We start from the raw sequence: 21,868 nt of genomic DNA, 5'->3' as shown, positions 1-21,868 counted from the left end.
AGTCGCTGCCCTCATGGAACATAAAGGCTAATAGTCAAACCAGTGCTAATGAGGAAGTTGAAGGTCTATGAGAGCAGGGCTTGTGGGTGATGACGGGATAGCATAGCGGGAGCAGCGCAGCCAGCCTGGGGAGGCCTGAGTGAGGTAGCGAACAGGGTGGGTAGGGGAAGCATGGCCACCTGAGACCGAAAGACAGCAGGAGTTAGCCAGGCCGAGAAAAGGAGGAGAGCTACATTCCATGTGGTGGAAACTGGAGGTGAGAAAGAGCACAGCAAGGGGTACGAGCTGAAATGGTCCAGGGATGGGTCCGTGAGACCAGAAGTGAACTTCCTTCCCATGATTAAAGTGCTCACTGGGTCCATAGCCATCTTCCTCTTCTTCTTTTTTTTCTTCTTCCTTTACAATTTTTTTTCTTAATAACATATTGGGTCTAAAAAATTAAAATGAGAATGCTCATTGTGAAAACTGATAAAAAATATCTAAAGGAAATTAAAACTAAAATCAGCTCCCTGCTAAAACACTCGTCTGCTTCCCTTTGTTTTTCCTATGCCATCTCTCTGCCTCTGCCTCTTTTGGAGGAGAGGGCATTCAGTTTTGTGTCCTATTTTATTTTGGGAGGGGGGAGTTTTTGCCTTAATATGTCAATGTGAACTTTTTGTCCCTGAAAACATAAACTTCTCATACTTTATTAAGCAATCCTCTGTTGATGGATGCAAGTTTTCTTCCTTAGTTTGTGGTACTAGATATAATTATGATGATCCTTGTGCACAAATCTTTGTTTACATCATGGATTATTCTGAGATATACTCCTGGAAGTAGAATTGTCAGCTAAAAGCAAGTGAGATTTTCTAAAGCTCTTCAGGCAGGTCGCCAAGTTGCCCTCCAGAAAGGTTCTGCTAATTACACTCCAGCAGAAACAAATGAATGTTTTGTGCCATCCCACACCCTTGCTAGCATGGAGGATTGTTGTTTTATTAATTATTGAAACTTCATGGGTTCAAGAAAAATAATTCATTGCTTTAATTTACATTAGTTTGTCACAATTTTAAATTTTGGGGGGGAGGGTCTATTTATATTTCTTACATAAAATTTTCAAAGATGTCATTTGTCCACTTATTTCACTGGTTTATTAGTGTGTTTTCCTTAGTGATTTAAAAAGTCCTTATAGATTAATTAAATTGAATCTGTGCACCTTGAGATTTTATAGTCAAATAGTCCTCTCTTAAAGTTGTCAGCGAAAAACCTTTGACTTGTCTGTAATTTTTATATAGTCATATTTTTTTTTTTTTTTTTTTTTTCTTGCGCAGTACGTGGGCCTCTCAGTGTTGTGGCCTCTCCTGTTGTGGAGCACAGGCTCCGGACGCGCAGGCTCAGCGGCCATGGCTCAGGGGCCTAGCTGCTCCGCGGTATGTGGGATCCTCCCGGACCGGGGCACAAACCCGTGTCCCCTGAATCAGCAGGCGGACTCTCAACCACTGCGCCACCAGGGAAGCCCTATAGTCATACTTTTAAATATACATTTTTTTTCAGTCTATGCTACTCTAATTATAAAAATAACAACACAAATGGTACCTTCAGAAACCTGCATGGTCTTCTAACCCCCTAGGAGTTAGGGAGTCACTTCACTCCCTAAACAGAACCCATGGTGTCAGGCCATTATTAATCCTATCACTCTCTCAGGCAGTTAGGGCTCCACTGTCTCACGAAGTCTCACCATTTCCACTTGGCTCCCCTCCAGTGTTTTTCCACAGGAAATCTGAATGACTGTTTAAAAATCTTCTTTAAATGCTTCAATGGCTTCCTGGGGCAAATCAGAACAAATTCCCAATTCCTCAACATGGTCTACGCCACCTTCTCCCAGGCTGGCCTGTTTTTTGGCTTAGCTGACCTCCATAATCCCCTTTTCCCATCTTTTTTTTTCTTTTTCTTTTTTACAAACTCTTTTTTTTAAACATAAGATTCCTGAAAAAAATTTAATTGAATTAATAAATGAAATTTGACTCAAAGTCCTCAAGTTTCAGCAAGAGATAGTTTGCTAGTACTTTATAATAACTCTGTAACAAAAGGCGTTTTCACCTTTCTCCTTTCTCCAACAAATCAGAGACCGTAATTCCTTTTGATGCAATGTAACAAATCAGACACTAAAAGAGCAACAGCTACTTTTTATGCACAAAGAAACACCACTATTATTTCTATCTTAATATTTCTGCATCCTAAAAAGCCCTCCAATCCATCCTTTTTCTAAATCTGCATTCCTGCCCTTTGGTCTAATCTGCCGTCTCTTGCGAACACTTCACATTGGTCTTCCTTCGTCTACTCTGACCCTTCTCAGCACATTCTGCTAAAGACAGCCAAGGAGCATTTTCCTCAATATCCCGTGGTTGCCTGCACATAGGATAAAGACCAAAACCTTTGACAGCACCTACAAGCCTTGGCATGGCCTGGGGCCCGACTAGCTCCCCAGCTTCACATCCCACCAAGTTCTCTCATTCTTGTGGTTCTTGCGAGTGCCAGCTGCAAGGACCTACCTCTAATTGCTCACACACACCTTACTTCCTTAGCCCAGCGTTTCAGTCCATGCTCTCCTTCCTCAGCTCAAAAGCTCTTTGTTCACTAGGGAAGCCATTCTTTTTTTTTTTTTTTTTTTGCTGTACGCGGGCCTCTCACTGCTGTGGCCTCTCCCGCTGCGGAGCACAGGCTCCGGACACACAGGCTCCGCGGCCATGGCTCGCGGGCCCAGCCGCTCCGCGGCATGTGGGATCTTCCGGGATCAGGGCACGAACCCGTGTCCCCTGCATCGGCAGGCGGACTCTCAACCACTGCGCCACCAGGGAAGCCCGGGAAGCCATTCTTGATCCATACAAGACAATGCAACCTCCCCCCTTCCATTATCCACACACGCAGCACCATGTGCTTTCCCTTCACAGCTCTTATTACATTTGCAAATATGTATTTTTTCATATATACTTATATAATGCCTTTCCAACCAGTCTAAAAACTGTAAAGATAGTACTGTCTGTTTTGTTCACTAATATATATCATTAGTGCCTAAATAATACCTGGCATGTAGTAGGCATTTAATAAATATTTGACAAATGAATGGAATCTACAATAGATATTAATAAGATGGATGCTACGGGTGTTTTGGTTTTTTTTTTTTTTAATTTAAGCCTACTCAAGCCAAAATTTCCAATGAATTGAATTCTAGGAAAAGGGGAAATAGGTTGGGTATCCCTCTTCAGATAAAAGGATAAAAAATCAGCCCAAACTTACCCATACACTTATTTCCTGTACATCTACATAAATTGCTTGTACACTAATCACATTTCCCCCCAAACAACTGAAAGCAATTCAATAAGCTCTTACTTTAAATGACCTGAGCCTGCTCATGCGTTTTTGTTTTGCAAATAACACATTTCATTCTTACAAGAAATAGTCTAGATACTTAAAACTCCTCAAACTTAGGAGGGGAAATAATTTGGGATAAAAAGCAAGGAAAGACACAATATTTCTGTTTGTAAAATTGATTTATTCACAATTTGGTATTTTAAAATTGTATTTGGATTTTTAATTTTTATATATTTCCCTGGCCGGCATTCTATTTTTCTTAAAGAGGGAGGCAAAGGAGAGGAAGCCTGAGTAAGTTTGAATTTAAGAGATTTACCTGCTGCTACAGTCAGTAAAATTTAACTTTTAATCCCTGAGATTTAGTAACAAGTCAAAGATATTTTCATATATTCAAGTGTAAAAAGCATATTTTAAGAACAAAAAACTAAAGAATAAAACCACTGCAGTTAATTAATCTCCCCACATATGGCAATAGAAGTCCCTCTTTCTTAAATTAACTGAGGGGTGTGTACACAATGCATTTTAGTTATTAGATGAGCCAAAAGAGACTAAGATGCTCTAGTCCTCAGTTTTTTTTGTAGTTTCTCCCCTTTTAAAAAATATTCCTGGAAACCGATACAATTTATTCAAATAATAGAAATGCCCACTGCTTGCTCAAATTTTCTCCCCTTTCTAAATTTTTGGTTGTGATGTACAATTAGGGATTTTCTTTTACTGTCCAAGACCAGAGTTCTTTACCTGATTGCAACCTGAGGCCCAAACTGCTTTTGCAAGGTCACTTTGGAGCAAGTCACTTCAGTTTCCTCAAATATCAAATGAGGGTAATTATAGCTCACAGGGATGTATAAGGCTGAACTGATGTTCATACAGTACATATAAGTACATATAAGTACATACAGTACATATAAGTACTGAACTGATGTACATACATGGTTCATACACCATGAGATCTGGGAAGCTTTCTTCATAAGGAGCAATGCCCTGGAACACATGAGAGTTATTATATATCCTGCTGCTCTTTATTATAGATGGCTGCTTAATACTCCTAAAATGTCAGCTTTCCTCGGAGGAATGAATATTAATTCATTAGTTTGCTCATTAAACTTCCTTGAGATGCAAAGGAATGGCAATTATGTCCCTTCCCCCCATATACATGAAATGTAGCACAGATATTAAGGATGTGACCACAGTAAAACGGTAAGTCAAAGTCAAACCGAATAAACCAAATCCTTTGCAGTAAGATGCGGTTTTCTGATGTATGTGTAACACACTGGCAAGTCATTTTTCATTTTGGAAGGTGTTAAGCATCACTAATGACAAGGGTTTATTTGCCTAATGGCCCAAAGGAAACGCAGTGTAATTCAAACTTTTTTAAAATAACAATGAAAGCCACAAATACCCTTTCTTCAAAACTCTCTCTCAACGCTCTCTTTCCAAAACAGAAAATAAACTGATTTCCCTTTTCTCTAAAAGACCAATACCAATGCCAGCTAGGAACATCTGCCAGTGCTAGTTTGAAGGCAACTTTGAGGTTCCAAGAATATTTATTTGTGTAGTTATTTATTCCAAAAGGGAAGATCACAGAAATTCAAATAGAAGGTCACATATATCAATTTAAGAAAGAGCTTTGAGAAGATCTGGTGATAGAGAATGTGTGGGAACTATCATCTGCTCTGCCAGATCTGGACAATATTTGAAATTTAAATTGCTGCTTTAGCATCAACTTTCAACTTATACATAATGTACATCTCTTAAAAATTTATATCTAAATATATTGGGTTTCTTGGTTGGTTGGTATTTTTTCACTGGGTAAGAACTCAGAGAAGCGAGAGAAGCAATTATGAAAGTCTATGACCTAGGCTATGATAAAACCAAGTCTGGGATTGGGAACCCCCGCAGTATGCCCTTGTTTTAGCAAATCCCACTTCTACTGCAGGAAGCCACAAAAAGTTAATTCCTTGACTGTTGGTGGCAGGAGGGGTGTAAATAAAAACGTGAGGTAGTTCTTTCCACAAGTGGGAAATATTTGTCTACATAATATCCCTGCAATGTCTGACAAATTTCCAGAGCATCTGCTTGTTGTCATCTGTGAGTAAACTCTTAGCTTGGTATTAACTGAACTTGACACATCATCATGAGCTAGTAGCAGTTCACAGGCCTTATTTTCTGATCCAGCCGTGACTGGAGGAGCCACTAAAACTCCCAAAAATGTGAACCAAAGAGACCACCAAGTATGAGAACTGCAAAAGCATAAGCATGAAAAAGCATATGGGGGGAGCTGGTGAGAGCACAGAAGAGTCATTTACCAGGACTTGTGTATAGGAAAGAACGAAGACTGGTGGGAAGTAATTTAGACTCTGCTCCCACAGCTTAACTATCAACTTGAAGGTTAAAAAAAGTGTTTTTCTGAAGTTCTAGCAAGATACTAGATACTAGATCTATAGGAGAGAGAACACAGCAGAGGCTCTACAAAGGAAAATTAACACAGGAATACTAAAGGTAGTAGAACAGAATAGCCTGAGAAAAGAAAGAGTTACCTATTAAAACTTTAGTCTTTCTGACTTGGAATTTGTACATTTATATTGAACTAATAAAAGAAAATCAGTGATTGCTGAAAAACGTTTGTATTCTAAACTCTCTCCAGGCTACCAGACCAAGACTAATACCAGAAATAGATCAGGAGTAAAATTATAGTTAGAAAAGGGGAGAAAAGTAAGGTAGGACATTAAAATTTTATTCTGAAATTATCTCTGGCCACGACAATAAAATTTAACAAATATTCACTGAACAGTCTTACTCCTGTCATCAGCTGTACAATACATACAGTATCATAGAACTGGCCACTAGGATTAAAATCCACTAGAACATATTTCATGTTAAGTGGCGAGAGCAGCATCCCACAGAATTTTTACATACATATATACACAGTCCACATTCAACCATTTTCACATATTTTCAGTACACACAGTTGCAGCATATTACAGTCACGTGTCTAAGTTGTTGCTCGACAGAAACCCAAGCCACTGCCTAGACATAACTGTAGCAGTTGAGCTGAGTATAGTTACAATTAATTTTATCTATGTCCATAGCAGAGAGATGTACAAGCCCCTAAGAAACAGAGAGTTCACAAATACTATTTTTTTAAATGCTACCACAGCATTATGTTGGGCAATATTAAAACCTTTACCAACCTAATCAGTTTTTTTTTTAAGTCTTCTGCTTACCAGAATATTCTTGATGAAAAAAATTACAAAAATGAATGCTCTCTTGAAAATAAAAAATTCACACTTTGAAGATTCCAATATGGCCCAATGCTACTGATGTCTAAAGTGTTTCCTAACATTCTGATGGAGTCCTTCCACACGACTCCAAACCACCTAGTAAGTTTAAAAGTGGCTTAAGTGCCTTGCACCCAAATTGTAAAAATCCCTGGCCATCCTTACTAGAGCCAGGCACATATAAAAGGAATGCACTTTGGTTCATACCAAATGCCCTGGGATTAATCACACTATAAAATTAAATGGTTTGAGGTAAATTTTTACAATACAGTTGATTTTTGTCTAGTGTTAGCATAACAAAAAAAAAATATCGTTTAAAAAATCAGTCTGATGTTAAGATACAACAAAGACCATCTTTAACCCCTTAAACATAGGAATTCCCTGTGTAACTAACCAGTGGTTACCTTTCTCGGTGCCTGACGGATGACTCGCGCCTTATGGTTTCTATTAAGGCCTGTAAGTAACTGGATGTTTAAGACAGATGTATCTTTGCAGAGGTGGGTTCCATCTAGTATTCAAAGAGTTAAAGAGGCCAAAAAAATGCATGCCCTACAACATGGCATTCAGAACAAAAGGCACATTGTTATCACTAAGGGCACAATTTCTCCTCTACTGTTAATCTACACTGTCTTGCATCGCTGTTGTTCCACTGTTGTAGCAATACACTTGAGTGGTAATGCACGCTCTGGGGGTGCAAGAAACGGAGCCAGATGAGACCGCAACCAAAGACAAGACCACACTGTGCTCTTCCTAAATCTGAAAACAGCTCAGACATCCCTAGACAATGGTAACCTGTGAGACCAAGGGCTGTTTCCAAGCCAACTCCTAGTAGCCTATCGGAGCCCTTCATTTGTGTTTTAAAATCCCAACGATGCAACAGTTTTGTTGGGTTTTTTTGACATTATAATCAAGCTAGAATTAAAAAGCAGCTCTATCACTAAACACTGAACATGGCGGCTCTTGTGAATAAGGGAAATTTCCCTGTATTTAGCGGGTGCGGTGTTGGGGGAGCCCCAATAGTGTTGCACATTATAGTTTGGCTTCAAAGTTTCCGGTTACATTTGTGAATAAAGATAGTCACAAATGCACTGTTGGCATCTTAAGAACCAGTTTTGTGTGGTGAGGGAGAAGACAAGCAGTATTAGCCCATTTATAAATTTTCACATGGATAATCATTTTATAGGGATATTCATATTAATGGCAGGCTCAGGTTCATATATTTAAAACTAAAAGTGAAAATCTCAAGAGTGGATACGATGGAAGAGGAACACTGGAAGGGGAAAATAGCCTTAATGTTTTTGTTTATTTTAATGACTTAAAGACGCTGACCATCTTAGGAGGCTTGTGGTTTTACAAAGCCACTTCTTATGCCTTTAAGCCAGAATTTTAATAATAAATACACAATCTTTAAATTCTATAAGCCACTGATTGGGGGGTATCATCACATGAGCATCATTTAAAATGCAACTTACTAACATTATTGCACTTCCACAGATTACACAGAAATGTGTACAACAGGCTAAAGAATTTGACTAGGGGAAAGAAGCTATAATTTCTAAAAACAGAAGTATAAATTATCAGTGACACCCTTAAATAGTAAAGCAAATATCAACACCACTATCTTATTAATAAGCTAATCTTATTACTGATTTTTTTGGCAAATATCTGTAATAGTTCCTGAGCATTTTTCTCCACCATCAACTGACAAAGTCTCAAGATAAGTGTTTTGTTCAAAACTACCTTTTTTTTCTTAAAAGAGAAACTGTAGGATTAATATTAAAAGAACTTAACCGGAAACTTTCTTGGCCTCGCTGGGGACCATGCTTTAAGTACTTGTAAATCAATTTACAGGCAATCAATACAATAATATCTGTGCATATAAAAGAGTATTTATCCTAATTTATACTACCCAAAACCTACTGTCCAAACAGGCAGAAATCTTTCTATATTAAATTGCACATACTAAAAAATTTTTTTCACGTGCCTTGAAATTGATATATACCACTGCTCATACATTAGTGATAAAATACTGAAATTTTCACTGTGAAAATAATTATTATTCAGAGGAGAAAATATTCTTTTACCTAACTCTCAGTTACTTTTCCAGGTAAAGTGTCATTCCCACAAAAACAATCAGTGCAATCCAAACAAAAGTAAAATAAAACAGAGGAATGTAATGTCTGTGGTTCTTCTAATGATGCATAGAGTAAATCAAACCATTTAACTTGAGGCTGAACTTTTCCTCCTTCGAATTTGTTGTTAAAATTGGCCTTGCTGAACAAGCACAATGACTTGTGCTCACGAAGAGGATTTTCAACCCTCTCTCCTTTTAAAGAGCTGATGCTTTCCCAGGCTAAGAGAACCTTACTGTGGCACGTGAAAAGCGTGAACTCAGTCTAATCTGCTAAACCGTCTTTGGAACGATGGAAATCCCCACCTTAAGTAGCTAGGCTGTTCTTTTTTAAACTGGAATATGAAAAGATGGTCATAATCACAGCTAAAATGTCTCTCTTCTGTATTAGGAGTCTGGGATATATATTTGAAGGAAGGAAAAGAAATTAAATGCAAGCAACAGATGTGCGGTGAAAGAAGAACAGCAGGGAGAAGAGCAAAGAGAAGGGAGGAACAGTTCATGTAATACATTTCTAAATTTAGGTGCAAAACCAATTTTGTTAAACAAGGCTTCTTTGCAAAACAGCTCGCTGATCGCACTGGAGAATCTGGAGGAACACACGTTTCCATTCATCCACCAGGTCTGCTTGGCCGGCCGTTAGAATGTCAGAATGCTAACTGGGCATTTCAACTGTGGGGATTTTATTTTGTCTTTGAGCACTATTTTAGGGAAAAATCTCTAAGGTGCAGTTTTTCTTAGAATATCATTTTCATCCTGACCATTCTCCTCCCACCATCACTACCACCTGGGTAAACTTATGGAAAACGGAAGCAGGACAGGCTGCACCTGTGCATGAACCTGAAGCATGGAGAGAGAAGGGGGGACCTTCGGAGGCAATCACCTTGGGGAGAATATACTATGAACCATGAACACATAGTGAATGTCTTTGACACCAATCTGTAGATGCGCGGCAGTCATGACGTAATCAATGGCCTGCCACTGATGTTTATTACTCTGCCACACTAAATACAGTAAGGCTCATCGTACTTTTAGAACACAAAAACAGTTTCAGAAAGTATAAAAACTTAAAGCATTGTCCCCATGTATTTTATAAAAACAAAACAAACAACTTTCTTACATTAAAATAAGTGCCAAAAAGATACAAATGAGTTGAGTTATTGAGCAAATAAAAACAGGTCTGAGCTACTCCTTTTCAACCCAGTAAGGCTCAGCAATGTCGTATCTTTCAGAATTACCAGCATCGGGGGGGTACTGAGCTCAGCTAACAAGTTTTGGCAACACTGTCCTCTGCTGAATATTCCCATTGGCATCTGTCATCTGTGCCAAATTAGTCCTCAGTTTGGAAGCTGAGCTGGAAGGTGGAGGTAACTTGGAAATGGATGTGATAGCACCAGTGCTCTCGGTGATCCTTTTCACTGACGTCTTCTCCCCCGTTGGAGGCTTTGGCAGCCGCCTCCTCAGCCAGGGATGCCGCAAAGCCTGGCCAGGGGTCATGCGAACCGCAGGATCCCATTCTAAACACTGTTTTAAGAAGTCAAGGAAAAGGGGATCGTCACACCCCTTCAGTGCATTCCCCCACTCTCTGCTCTCCGGTGGGCCCCTCAGTTTCCCCCTCCGGGAACGGCCTCCGTTGAGAACCACGGAGCCGTCTGAGAGAGTCGTGACAGTGCAGTAACGGGGATAACCCTTGGAGCTCACAAAATTTTTGGCTCGTTTGGATGCATCCAGCAGTTTCTGGGAGGGCATGCCCAGCAGTTCAATCATACAGGCCAGCTGGTCCCCTTCATCTTCCCCAGGCAACAGGGGGTAACCAGTCAGGAGCTCTGCTAGGATGCAGCCCAGGCTCCACATGTCGATGGGCATGCCGTACCTGGCGCCGAGGATCACTTCCGGGGCCCGGTAAAAACGGGACTGGATGTACGTGTAGACCCGCTGGTGCTCGTAACAACTGGAGCCAAAATCAATCACTTTAATCCCGCTTCTACCCTGCTGCTTTAATAAAATGTTCTCGGGCTTCAAGTCACAGTGAATTATCCTGTTTTTGTGCAAAGCATCCAGGCACTGCAGGATGGAGTGGGCGAACTTGCGAACCAAAGGCAGGCTGAAGCCCTGGAACTTGTTCTTCTTGATGAGCTCGTAGAGGTTCATGCTGAGCAGCTCGAACGTCATGCAGATGTGGTTGCGGAAGGTGAAGTTCTCCAGCATGTGGATGACGTTCATGGTGTTGTCCTTGTCCTGCTTCCGCAGGTGCTCCAGGATGCGGATCTCCTCGGCCGCCTGCCGGTGGAAACGCTTCTCGTTCCTCACCATCTTCAGGGCCACGTGCTGGTGGACTTTGTGGTCATAGGCCTTGACCACCTGCCCAAAGCTCCCCTTCCCAATGACCTTGAGGACCTCGTACCTGTAAGCCACGTGATCGTGAGGCACCTGCACATAGGATCCCTGGTCATCGTCGTAGCCACCGTTGTTCGGCCCGCCTGTCATGCCCTGGCGCTTCTTTGCGTTTGGACCCAAGAAGTATATTTCAGGGTAGCTGAAAATCTCATGGTGTTCAAAGCTGCTTAGTTTTTGCATGTATTGCTTCATCGCTTGCTCGGGTGTCATGGGGATGGCTTTCACCTTCCCCACGCCTTCCAGAGACTTCAGAGAGGTGGAGCTCCCCTGCCGTCTGTGGATGCTCTCCAGCTGCCGCTCCGGCACCACTGGCAGCCCCGTTTTGCCCACCGTTGTAAGCCCATTTGGTTGTGTTGTGAGCACTGTCCGCTTGTTACTGTTATCCTCAAACAGCTGCTGAACCTGGATCTGTCCATGGCTGTGGCTGCCGACGTGTAGGTGGTCATTCATTGTGTGCTTACTGCCGCCAATCTGTAATTCAGAAAGGGAACATCAAGAGCATGGACGAGGTCTGTCTGTTCAAAAGGGATATTTTATAAATCGGCGCCCACCCCCACCTTTACAAAATCCAATTTGGTTTGAATTTACAGCCAGAATCAGGTTTCTTAAATGGAGAGAGTTGTGCACGCAGGAGGGACCTCACTAACACCCCGGCAGGGAGAGCGGACGTGACGTGGACAACCTCAGACAGAAATAAAGGCAGAAGAGGCTGGGGGGCTGGGGAAGGCTATCAAACTTGGGATCCGGAAGAAAAAGACCCCCATAGCTGCTACACGTAACAAAGAGTTTGCTGTACGTGTTTTCAGGGTTCTTAGAGTAAGTCCTCAGTGGAGGCAGAGACCATGCTTCTTGCTCATCATTCTCTACCTAAGATTTAGCACAGGGCCTGGGATGTCATAGAGGTGCCATGCAGCCCATACTTGATATCAAGATTAAAGAGGATACAGAAAAAGCATGAACACGTCGGCACTCTACTGGCTCTCCCACCCCCAGATCATAACATTTTTCACACTTCACTTAGGAGCTTCTTTATTACCGTGAGGGCAGGGACCAGGTCGGTCTTGTTTACTACTCCTTCTCCAGTGTTTAGCTCTATTCTGAGAACACTACTGTCTTCATTCTCGGTCTTCTCCACTACCTGAAAATCAAACTAGTTACACCTAGGAAAGTGCATGATCCAGAAGCAAAGAAAATTGTACTTTTAGGCTGGCAAGAGTCCCATGTAGATATGCACTCTGTAGCATCTTGTAAACCCCAAACCTATTTTTAAGTTTCTGGGCTTCACTGGCTGTGATGACCATTTAAGGCCATTCAGCCCAACAATCCAACCACCACCCTCTTTTGGGCCTTCCTTTGGTCAATGGCTTGGCTCTCTCAAGACATGTATTTCTCCAGGCTGCTGGGATACTCAGCTTTCTGACAAGGAATACAAAGTAGCAATTTCTATTTCAGGCACACATGCCATCCACAAACATTCCTGTCTGAACAAAACTGATGGCATAAGCCAAGGGGCCCCAGCCTTCCTACTGAGAATCTACTTGGGATTTCTTTCAAGCATTATTATGGCCAAGAGGTGAGGGGTAGAAGAGGACCAGCAGCCAGGATCCCCTCCCAGTTAGGAAGTCTTGCCAGCCTCAGACAATCACTCACAAGTCTTAAAAACATCCCACTAGATGATTTTTGTATGAAAGCTTAAAGATCAACTTGCCTCTCACAATCCATCTCATTCATTCAGCCAGTGCTAGCTGAGGCCTAACCACACATGTGGCAGAGTCCCTGCCCTTTAGGAGCTTACAATCAACTAGCTGAAGTCCTCTGCTATCAGTATTTTGCCCATCATCTCCTCCTGAATCCTACCTCTTGGGCTTTACATATCACTAAATGAGTAGAAGTGCTCTGTGTATGTAATATAATTCAGGAAGTGGTTTGGGACTACCTAGATTATAGAATGAAATTCCAAGTCCTTCTTACTAGGAGACCAAGACCTCCAAATTTTCTTTAACTGACACACAGCATGCACAGGGACTATCTGAGGCATGCACTTACTCTCTGCAATCTTCTGAAACAAAGTAGAATATAGTATAGTACTTGGGCCTTTCTGAAGTATGACTTCATTGAGAGATTTTATTTCTCAGATTTCTGGAAGACTTCTAGTTGAACCCTTTTATTAAACTCACAGATGATATTCCATGCTAAGTGAACTTATCTTCTGTCAGGTAGCTGGACAGGTTATTTTATCCTCATTCTATGCCAAAAGCAAAGCAGTTCATAAAAAGGCATTAGGGGCTTCCCTGGTGGCGCAATGGTTGAGAGTCCGCCTGCCGATGCGGGGGACGTGGGTTCGTGCCCTGGTCCGGCAGGATCCCACATGCTGCAGAGCGGCTGGGCCCGTGAGCCATGGCTGCTGAGCCTGTGCGTCCGGAGCCTGGGCTCCGCAACGGGAGAGGCCACAGCAGTGAGAGGCCCGTGTACCGCAAAAAAAAAAAAAAAAAGGCATTAGGAAGTCCTGGGTATATACAAAAGTAGTACAGGCTTGTCCATGGATTTTTGTTCCCAAGCCTCACTCTCTGAACCTCTCCTCCTCTCCACTACGGTCTTTCAAGCACCAGGGAATAAAAGGACCTGAAATTAGAAATATACGTCTCCTAGAGAACCATTCTCTTCAGGGCAGCTTGGAGAGATTTCAGAAGAAAAACCAACATTACCAGTATACATGCTACAAAAAGCATGAGGCTTCACTGGGGACAAAATTAACGCTGGGGCTTTAGGAACTCCTAAAAAGAGGACAAAGTAAAACGTTCTGAGCTTCAGAAACCAACTTTAATTTTTGCAAGAGCAATTTTAATGTTCTGCATAATTCAAAATATCATCAAAAAAAGCTGAGTGACTAGAACTAAAGAAAGTCTGCCAATTAACTGGATCACCTCCTGTCCTTCCAACTACCTTCTCTTGGTCTCCTCCACAGCAGCAACGAAGAAGGGTTCCAGAGTTCCCCAGGGTTCAAGCCTCAAGTCGCTGGTGGCTTCTCACTCCCATAACTCTCCCTGGTCGACTATGACCATAGCCAGGGCTCCAGCAACCCCCCAGGGGCTGGCACCCGCCACATGTACACCTCTAGCTAAGAGGAGCCCGATCTATGTCTCCGGAGCTCAAGACCCCCGTATCCAACTCCAGATCAGCTACCTTTCCCACAAGCAACTCAAACTCAACTCACGCTTTTTCTACCAAAACCATTTCCTCCTCCCACAATCCTCAATTTCTGGTCAACAAAAGGCTTCACGCCCAAATAATCACTCTGTCTCCACGTCTCCCACACCTTCCCAAGTCACCGTGGAGTCCCGTCATTCCTATCTGCCCCACCCCCCTCCATCCACGCTGCCTCACCTCACACTCCTGCTGTCTCTCACTGGGACAACCGAAGCAGCCTCTTAACATGTCCCCTTGCTTCTAAGTCTAGAATGCCTCAAGTCTCTTCTCTCCATGGTGCTTCTGGAGTTACCACTGAAAAGTGTCACTCTGACAAGTGTCACTCTGACACTGCCCTTGCTTCTGCTTAAGGCCCACACAGGCACCCCATTTCCACAGATAATATGAAACCTCACAGGCAAGAACATGAGGTTCTCAAACGTAGAGCCTATATGACCCGAGTCCTTCCAGTGTCACCCACCACTGTCATATTCTCTCTGAGAAGAAGCTGGATTCCCCAAGACCCATGGAGACACCACGCTCTTTTACACTCTGTTTTTGGGGAGGTTATGTTTCATAATGGTTAGGTGTCCAGGGATTTTCAATTAGATGCATGGGAAATGAATCCCAGCTCCACCACTTACTAACTGTGTCACCTTGGTCAATTTACTTAATCTCTCTAAACCTCAGTGCCCTTATCTGTAAAAAGAAGGTAACAAAGCGACCTCATTGGGGCCATTAGGAGGATTAAATAAGGTAAAAGATATAGAGTGCTTAGTATAGTACTGAGTAAAGGAGAGCTAAAATTATTGTCCTTTCCAAATGCTGCTTGGAATCTCCTTCCTAACCAGGACTACATGGTAAACTCATACTCACCCTTCAATGCGCAGTTCAACTCTCACCTCTTCTGTGAAATGGTCCCTTTCCCTTCCAGGGTGCTTATAGAGCACTGATATATTAAAACACTTATTTTGTTTTACATACCTGTTTTCACACCTGATGTACCCACCTGGCTGTGAACAATTCCAGGGTGGGGTCACCTCTTATCTTTTTAAGTCCTTATTGACATAAACCCAACATACAGTAAGTACTCAGTCAATTTCTGTTGAGTGGAAGAACGCATGTCAATCACTCCTTGTTAACTCACCTCTCCGAGTTATTCTTAAGAACTACCTTTGTACCTTCATAAGAAAACATGAAGTTAACACCCAGGGAATTGGGACTTGTCTCCAGTGACCCAAGTCACAAGATGTTAGGCTTGCATTGCATCAGCAGAGACTTGGAAGCAAATGACAGCCCATTAAAGAGTACTTGTAGCAGAAGAGATCCACTAAACACCTAAAAGTGACATGTGGAATCTTAAAAACTTTCCAGATGTTAGGGAGATTCATTTTAGAGGCTCTAGTAAAGGAGGATTTTGAGTCTTAAACACTGTAGGACTCTACAATCACGACCCAGGTCGGAAGCGCAATTAACTGATCTATAAAAAGGGAGGAAAAAAGCCCTAGAAATGCCAAAACACTTCCACAAGACATATGCCAGGACAACACCATAAATTTAAGAATGTTTAAAACCTCTCACTCACTTTTTCCTATTTGCCAATGCCTACCTAGCACAGTGCCTCTCAAATTTAAAAATACTGAATGAATGTAATTGTTAGATACCTACAACGTATGGGTTGAAGCAGAGACCTCCCAAAGCCCTCTTTGACCATGACACATTTTAGCATTAAAAATTATGTAAGAACAATAGTCTAGTCAATTTGGTAGTTTCAATCTCTTCCAAAAATAAAAGGGAAAACAGCACATACTTCACTGAGCTAACATTTCTGGGAGTTTTAAAACTTTGCTGAAGTCATCTTAGAAATGCTGTATAGTGTTATGGGAATAGAACCGAGTCCAAAAAGATCAGAATTCTAGCTCCTCCTCAAACACACTGACGGTCTGTGTGGCCCTGAGTCAAATGTCTTTTTCTTCTATCAAACATTACTGTTTTTTAAATGGGAATATTCATTCTTCTTTAACTCCAATTATCTTATAAAGGTAAAACTGGTCATTGGAGAGTGCTTTAGATATTAAACAGTTATGAAAGTGACACAATACTAATATTTCAGAATTTAAAAAATAAGCACATTAATATCTCCCATTAAAAAGAAAAAAACTTAATAGGAATCAAAATAGTTATTGGGTACACTTTTCGGACAGAGATAAAATGACTAAGTATAGTATCCATGGAGACAGGGTACAAAAGGGCAATGCACTAGATAAATTCCGAAGTTTATAATCCCTATAGTCATATGTTTATCCACCGTCTACATCATTTACAAGAGAAAATACGGGCAAACACAACGAGATTATTTTCCTCTCCGTAATGCCCTTCCCCCCACCCATTCAAAAATAGCTCTTCCTAGTTGTAACTGCTGTGATATTAAAAACTAAAAGCTTACAAAAACCTGAAAGACATATGGACACATGGATCTGCTAAGGTTCTTGCATTTATAACAAAACGAATACAATTTCCTAGAATTAGCAGTCAAGCAGTGTGTTAAAGCTGGACTCAGGAGGGCCTGGGCTTTAGCTCCAGCCTCGATAGGAATTGGCTCAGGAGTCCTGACCAAACCAGTTCACTTGTCTGACTCCTTCTTCATCTGTAAGATGAAGGAGTAGACACAGATAAACTCTGTGGTCCTTTTACTTGCCTGTTTGAGGAAGTCTGCAGTGCTGTGCAAATAAAGTCAAAACTAAAGGACAACCAAAACCCAAATTCACACTTTCAAAACCAAGCTTCTAATGATCAACAGCTTACTGAAGTTTAGGTAAGTTCATCACAGGTAAATCTGGTAGATACCACAGCAAAATATAAGCACCATCATTAGGAGTCCCGAGAAGCACCCACACATCTTTTCATTTCTGGTCCACCACAGGCTATTCCTCTAGTATCATTTTCTGTCATCTCATTACATATTTCAGTTGTAAAGAGGCTCCGATCAAGCAAAGCCCACCCTTATATAACTGGAAGCCAGATGCAAACCAAGTAGTATTTCTTTTCCAGGTCATACCAATTCATGTGATTACATTCACACATGGAAAAAAACTGGATGTTGTATTTTCCAAATTGTCAGATGATTCCAAACCAAACTGAAACACCTAAAACCCAATGGCAATTTCTCAACTAAAACATCACTGTGACAAGAACATTCAACTCTAACACATAGAATCAACAGCCTACTGATGCTCTTCCATTAACCACAGCCCAACAGATGGGTTAACTTCTGTGCAGTGAATTCTTAGCCTCTGAGTCTAGATGTGTCAGGAGAGACAGAAAGAGGAGAGAGAGAAAGAAAATACAAGAAGAAAACATGTTCCTGGGGAACTGTGCACAGATGTACAGGTCTAAGAGAAAATATTCCACTCTAGCCATCCGCTTATAAATTCTCCCCATAAACAAGTTTCCCCATAACACATGACCCTCAGAGCTGCTCCTCTGAAGGCTAGAAATGGCCTTTTCTGCAAGAACTTAACTTTCACTTGGCAAACAAAGCCATATCCTTAGCAAGCACCCCTCATTCAGAACCATCTTAGGCAGTTCCTCTGGAAGATCCAATCGTAAACAAGACATTGGAAGCCATCAACTCCTCCAGGGCACATCTCCCCTAGGCTGTCAGCCACCATCCAAGGGCTATCTCTGGGAGCCGAGAAAAGGTACATACTGAAATCAAATCCAGCTTGCTGATCTCTGCAGCCACGAGTCCCGCGCCGAGCTCCCAGTTCCCTCTTGGCCCTCTGAGGGACCACAGCACCTGTCAGGTGCCCATCCCTTCCCACCTCCTTCCGAGGCCAAGCTGGCCCTTTTCTTTTCAATAATATCCAACTGCAGAATCCTACAGAGGCGGCGTGTTGTTTTGACTGCTGCTACGGCTCTTATTTTTGTTAACGTTACTTACAATTTCTGCTGTGCTCAAACCTGTAGCACTCATAAAACATGCTTCCACACGCGGAGGACAATTGTCGATGCTCCCTACTGGGTAGAGCCAGGCCCGGGATGCTCTTTGGGGCATCGATTTTCCGGGCAGGACGGCCTGGCTGTCCCCTAACACATATCTGTTTCTATAAATACCCACTACCCAACGTGGTGGTGGAGGGGCAGGAATGTTTATCGGGTCAGGGAAAAGGAGTTCGAGGAAGCAAGGACGGAATAAAAAGGGGGGGGGGGGCGAAGAGAGAAGGAAAGCGACCAGGAGGAAGTTCCGAGGAAGAGGAGCGCAGGGGTGGGCGGGCTCCGGAGGGGAAGTGAGGGGCCCACGCCACGAATCCTCCTTTGTGGCTGCGGCTTTGGGCTCGCTCAAGTTCCAGAGGGCGGCGTCCCGGAGAGGCCACTGGCGTGGAGACACTCGCACTTCGACCTCTCTCCCCTCTCCCGGACGCATTATCCCCCAAGTCCGGGTGCCTGTGCCCCGGGCCCCTCCCGCCCCTCTCCCCCCGCCGCCCGCGGCCTGGGTCTTACCGTGTGGGCTGCGGTGGCAGCGTTGCTGGCCCGGAGCGGCGGCAGGGCGATGGGGGAGGGCGGGCCGGTCCCCACTCCGCTCCGGGGGGCCCCCGCACCGAGCCCCGGGGAAGCCTGAAGCTGGCGAACGGCGCTGTCCCCTCCTCGGCCTGGCAGCCACGCGCGGCAGGAGACAAAAGAGGGTCAAGGGGGAGAAAGTCACCCGGACCCGGTGGCCCCGCCCCACCCCTCCAGGCTGCCGAGCCCGCTCTCCCCGGGGCAGAGCCGGGGACCGTGAACGCGGGCGTCCCGGAGCGGCAAGAGGCCGGGGACGCAGACACCCGGCGCTCCCGCGGGGCGGGGCTCAGGCGGCTGCAAAGTTAAGTCGGGCCCCTGGCGCGCGAGCGAGTTCGCGACCCGGCGGTGGAGCCGGGCCGGGCCCGGGCCGGCGGCTCACGTTGCGGGAGGCCGCAGGCCTGGAGCGGGGCTGGAATGCCGACCCGGGCGCCGCCGCCTCGCCGAGTCCCGGGCGGGGGAGGCCCGGGACGGCCCCCGGCCGGCTCGGAGGAGCCTCGGAGCTCGCGTGTAACAATGAGCGGAGCCGAGGCGAGGGCGCGCCGTCCGCCCGGGGGACCCCGCGCCGCCCCGCCGCGGTGCAGACTTTGTTCGAGGTCCCGCTGGTAGCGGGAGCCAGCGCCACGAGGGCTGGCCCGGGGGCCGCGGGGCTGAGCGCCCGGGGCAGCGCGGGGCCCGGGCCTCCTTACCGGTCGGGTAGGCGGCGGGAGCAGCGGCCGAAGGTTTCCTGGTTAACATGGCCGCTGGAGAGGAAAATGCATCCCAGGGCTGCCGTCTCCGTCTCCGCCACCGCCGCCGCCCGTCCTGCTGCTACTTCTCGCGGCCGCCACCGCCGCACCTCCTGGTCGCCCCTCTCGCGGATCTCCGGCGCCTCCTCGCCGCCTCCCGTCAGCTACAGCCAGACACACACAGTCCGCTGCATCCCCTCGGCCCGGGCCCGCCGCCGCGAGCCCCCCGCTCTCCTCACCGCCGCCGCCGTCCTCCTCTTCCTCGGGCGGCCGCAGCACCCTCCGGCCCGTGCACATGCCTCGCCCTCCCCGGCGCGCCGCGGGCCTCCCCGATTCCCTCACATAGGGCGCGGGGGAGCTGGCTGCGCCGCCTCGGCCGACTGGCTCGGGAGCCTCCTCCCGGGCCCGCGCACGCGCGCCCCCGCGCACACTCGCCAGGCGCCCGCGCACCGCGCGGCCGGGAAGGGCAGCCCCGCCCCCGCTCCCTCAACCGCCGGGCAGGCCCCGCCCCCGGACTCCCCCACCCCACCCCAGGCCGCGCCACAGACTCCCGCGCACACCCTCCCCGACCCAGCCGCCCACCGGAGTCCCTCCTACCCACTCCTCCTCCCCAGCACGCACCCCAGTCGTCGGCATAGCCACCCCTCCACTCCCCCAAAAACTCTGCAGCCTCCGCTCGCCCTTTGCCTCCCGCTCCGGCCTTCTGCACGGTTCCCCTGCTAACTGCCTTCTCCCCTCCTCGGCCTCGCCCGCCCCTGCAGCACCCCTCCCCTTCCCTACAGCGCAACCTACCATTGCTTCCCTCCCACCGAAATCGCTGCAGAGACCCCCCTCCCCTTCCGAGCGCACCCCCAACCATATATGCATTTTCAGCTTTCCGAACCTGATGGCTGCTCACAGACAATACTGCCCCCCCCACCCCCGCCTTCCGGGTCCCAGTGGTTTAAGCACCTCCTCTCCCCAATTGATCAGGTAAATAACTTAGTTGTGCTGGGGGTCACCTCGGTAAGGAAAGTCCAGCCCGTTGGAGGGCCGCGCCTTAGCCTGGGCCAAGGAGGGGGCTGCCCTCCCACCTCCACCTGCACCACACACAGTCCCTCCCCGATTTACTGACACCAAGTGACCTCCCTCCAGTCTCTAGGACAAGGGGATGCAGAGAGGCGCGTGTGGATGGTTGCCGGGGAAGCAGTTGGCTGTGGGTTGCTAGGCAAAAATAAACATCAGAGACGCCTCCCATTTCCTTACAACTCCGAGCCTTTCCCCTGCGCGGCCGCTGGGAGAGGTACACCTTCCCGAGCGACACCTTTAATTCCTCTCCTCCCCAGACAAGTCTCTTTCCCCTTCTCATCCAAGACACGGAGAATTTCCCTGTCCTTTGAATTTGCCATATACAGCCTCTCTTTCCCTTGCAGACTGAAAAACTTCTTGCCCATCTCACACCCGCGTCCTGTCGTCTGTGGCACATGCCTTTGTCCAAAGGTCACAGGTTTTGTCACTTCAACGGGAAGGAGGGGGAAGCCCGGCAATTCCGGATGACAGAAGCTGAAGTTTGCCTTGCACTTTCTTCCTCAGACGTGCCTGGTTTCTGAAGTTCTCCTGCGGACCTGGGTCCGTTATGACCTGTCCTGTGTATCTGCCGCCCCTGGCTGGACCAAGTGTGCAGGCCTGAGCTAGTGCAGACTCAAATCAGAATGGGGACCGTCGCCCCTACTGTTTGCAAATTGTCATAGCAACCTCCCAGCAAGATCACCCTCAGCTAAATACAAATGCCCCAAAATGAGTGTTTCAGAGTTACATTGTGGCCCTCTCAGAGTCTCCAGGGCTCCTACAGGGGCATCAAGGACTGAGGGTGTTGGCAGAGGGAACAGGTGGCAAAGAGTAGAACTGTGCCTAGTAATTGTCCCTTTAAAAAATCCTCTTGGTGCCTTCTCCCAATAAAGTAGAAACACAGTGAAACAATCAATCCAATAATAAACCTTTACAAAGAAGAGTGATGACCTGATCTGGCCCCAGCAAGAGATAGTCCCCGTTGCTTGTCATCAGAGACTATCACATTCAAATTCACGTGGGGAAACATATTCAGTGTTCAGAATTAACTGAAAGAAAAGGGATTACTTAGCAGCAGAGTTGAAGCTAGAACTCATTTTCTGACTCAGTTTAATCTCACTCTGCTCTGTGTTACCTTGGCTTTTAAGAAACATCACACCTCTTTTCCTTCCTTCCCCTTCAAACAATTATTTTCA

The 21,868-nt window shown here is 45.5% G+C and overlaps 1 protein-coding gene across 2 annotated transcripts; it reads right to left on the bottom strand.

The window, feature by feature from the left end:
• Positions 1-5,988: 5,988 nt before the first annotated feature.
• DYRK2 (dual specificity tyrosine phosphorylation regulated kinase 2) lies at positions 5,989-20,023 on the bottom strand. 2 transcript variants are annotated; one of them, XM_082636070.1, is made up of 4 exons: positions 19,587-20,023; positions 18,844-18,992; positions 12,191-12,292; positions 5,989-11,625 (listed from the first exon to the last, which is right to left on the bottom strand). In XM_082636070.1, exons 1-4 carry the CDS (start codon positions 19,633-19,635, stop codon positions 10,018-10,020), a joined length of 1,908 nt encoding a protein of 635 aa, XP_082492196.1. In that variant the 5' UTR covers positions 19,636-20,023; the 3' UTR covers positions 5,989-10,017. The 2 variants fall into 2 exon arrangements, with proteins under 2 accessions (XP_082492196.1, XP_082492197.1); XM_082636071.1 differs by lacking the exon at positions 12,191-12,292 and having other exon boundaries at positions 5,990-11,625; positions 19,587-20,021.
• Positions 20,024-21,868: the final 1,845 nt, after the last annotated feature.

Source organism: Mesoplodon mirus, assembly GCF_964341445.2.
Source record: "Mesoplodon mirus genome assembly, chromosome: 11".
Lineage (NCBI taxonomy): Eukaryota > Metazoa > Chordata > Mammalia > Artiodactyla > Ziphiidae > Mesoplodon > Mesoplodon mirus.
The sequence above is the reverse complement of the archived record's forward strand: the minus strand, read 5'-3'. Positions and strand labels throughout refer to the sequence as shown.

What these genes read in the sequence shown, in the direction of transcription:
- DYRK2 (XM_082636070.1), bottom strand. Translation starts at nt 19,635, where the DNA reads ATGTTAACCAGGAAACCTTCGGCCGCTGCTCCCGCCGCCTACCCGACC. An exon ending in TCCCGCCGCCTACCCGACCG is followed by an intron (nt 18,993 to 19,586) that starts GTAAGGAGGCCC and finishes CGTGGCTGCCAG; the next exon opens with GCCGAGGAGGGGACAGCGCC. An exon ending in ACCTGGTCCCTGCCCTCACG is followed by an intron (nt 11,626 to 12,190) that starts GTAATAAAGAAG and finishes TCTGAATTACAG; the next exon opens with ATTGGCGGCAGTAAGCACAC.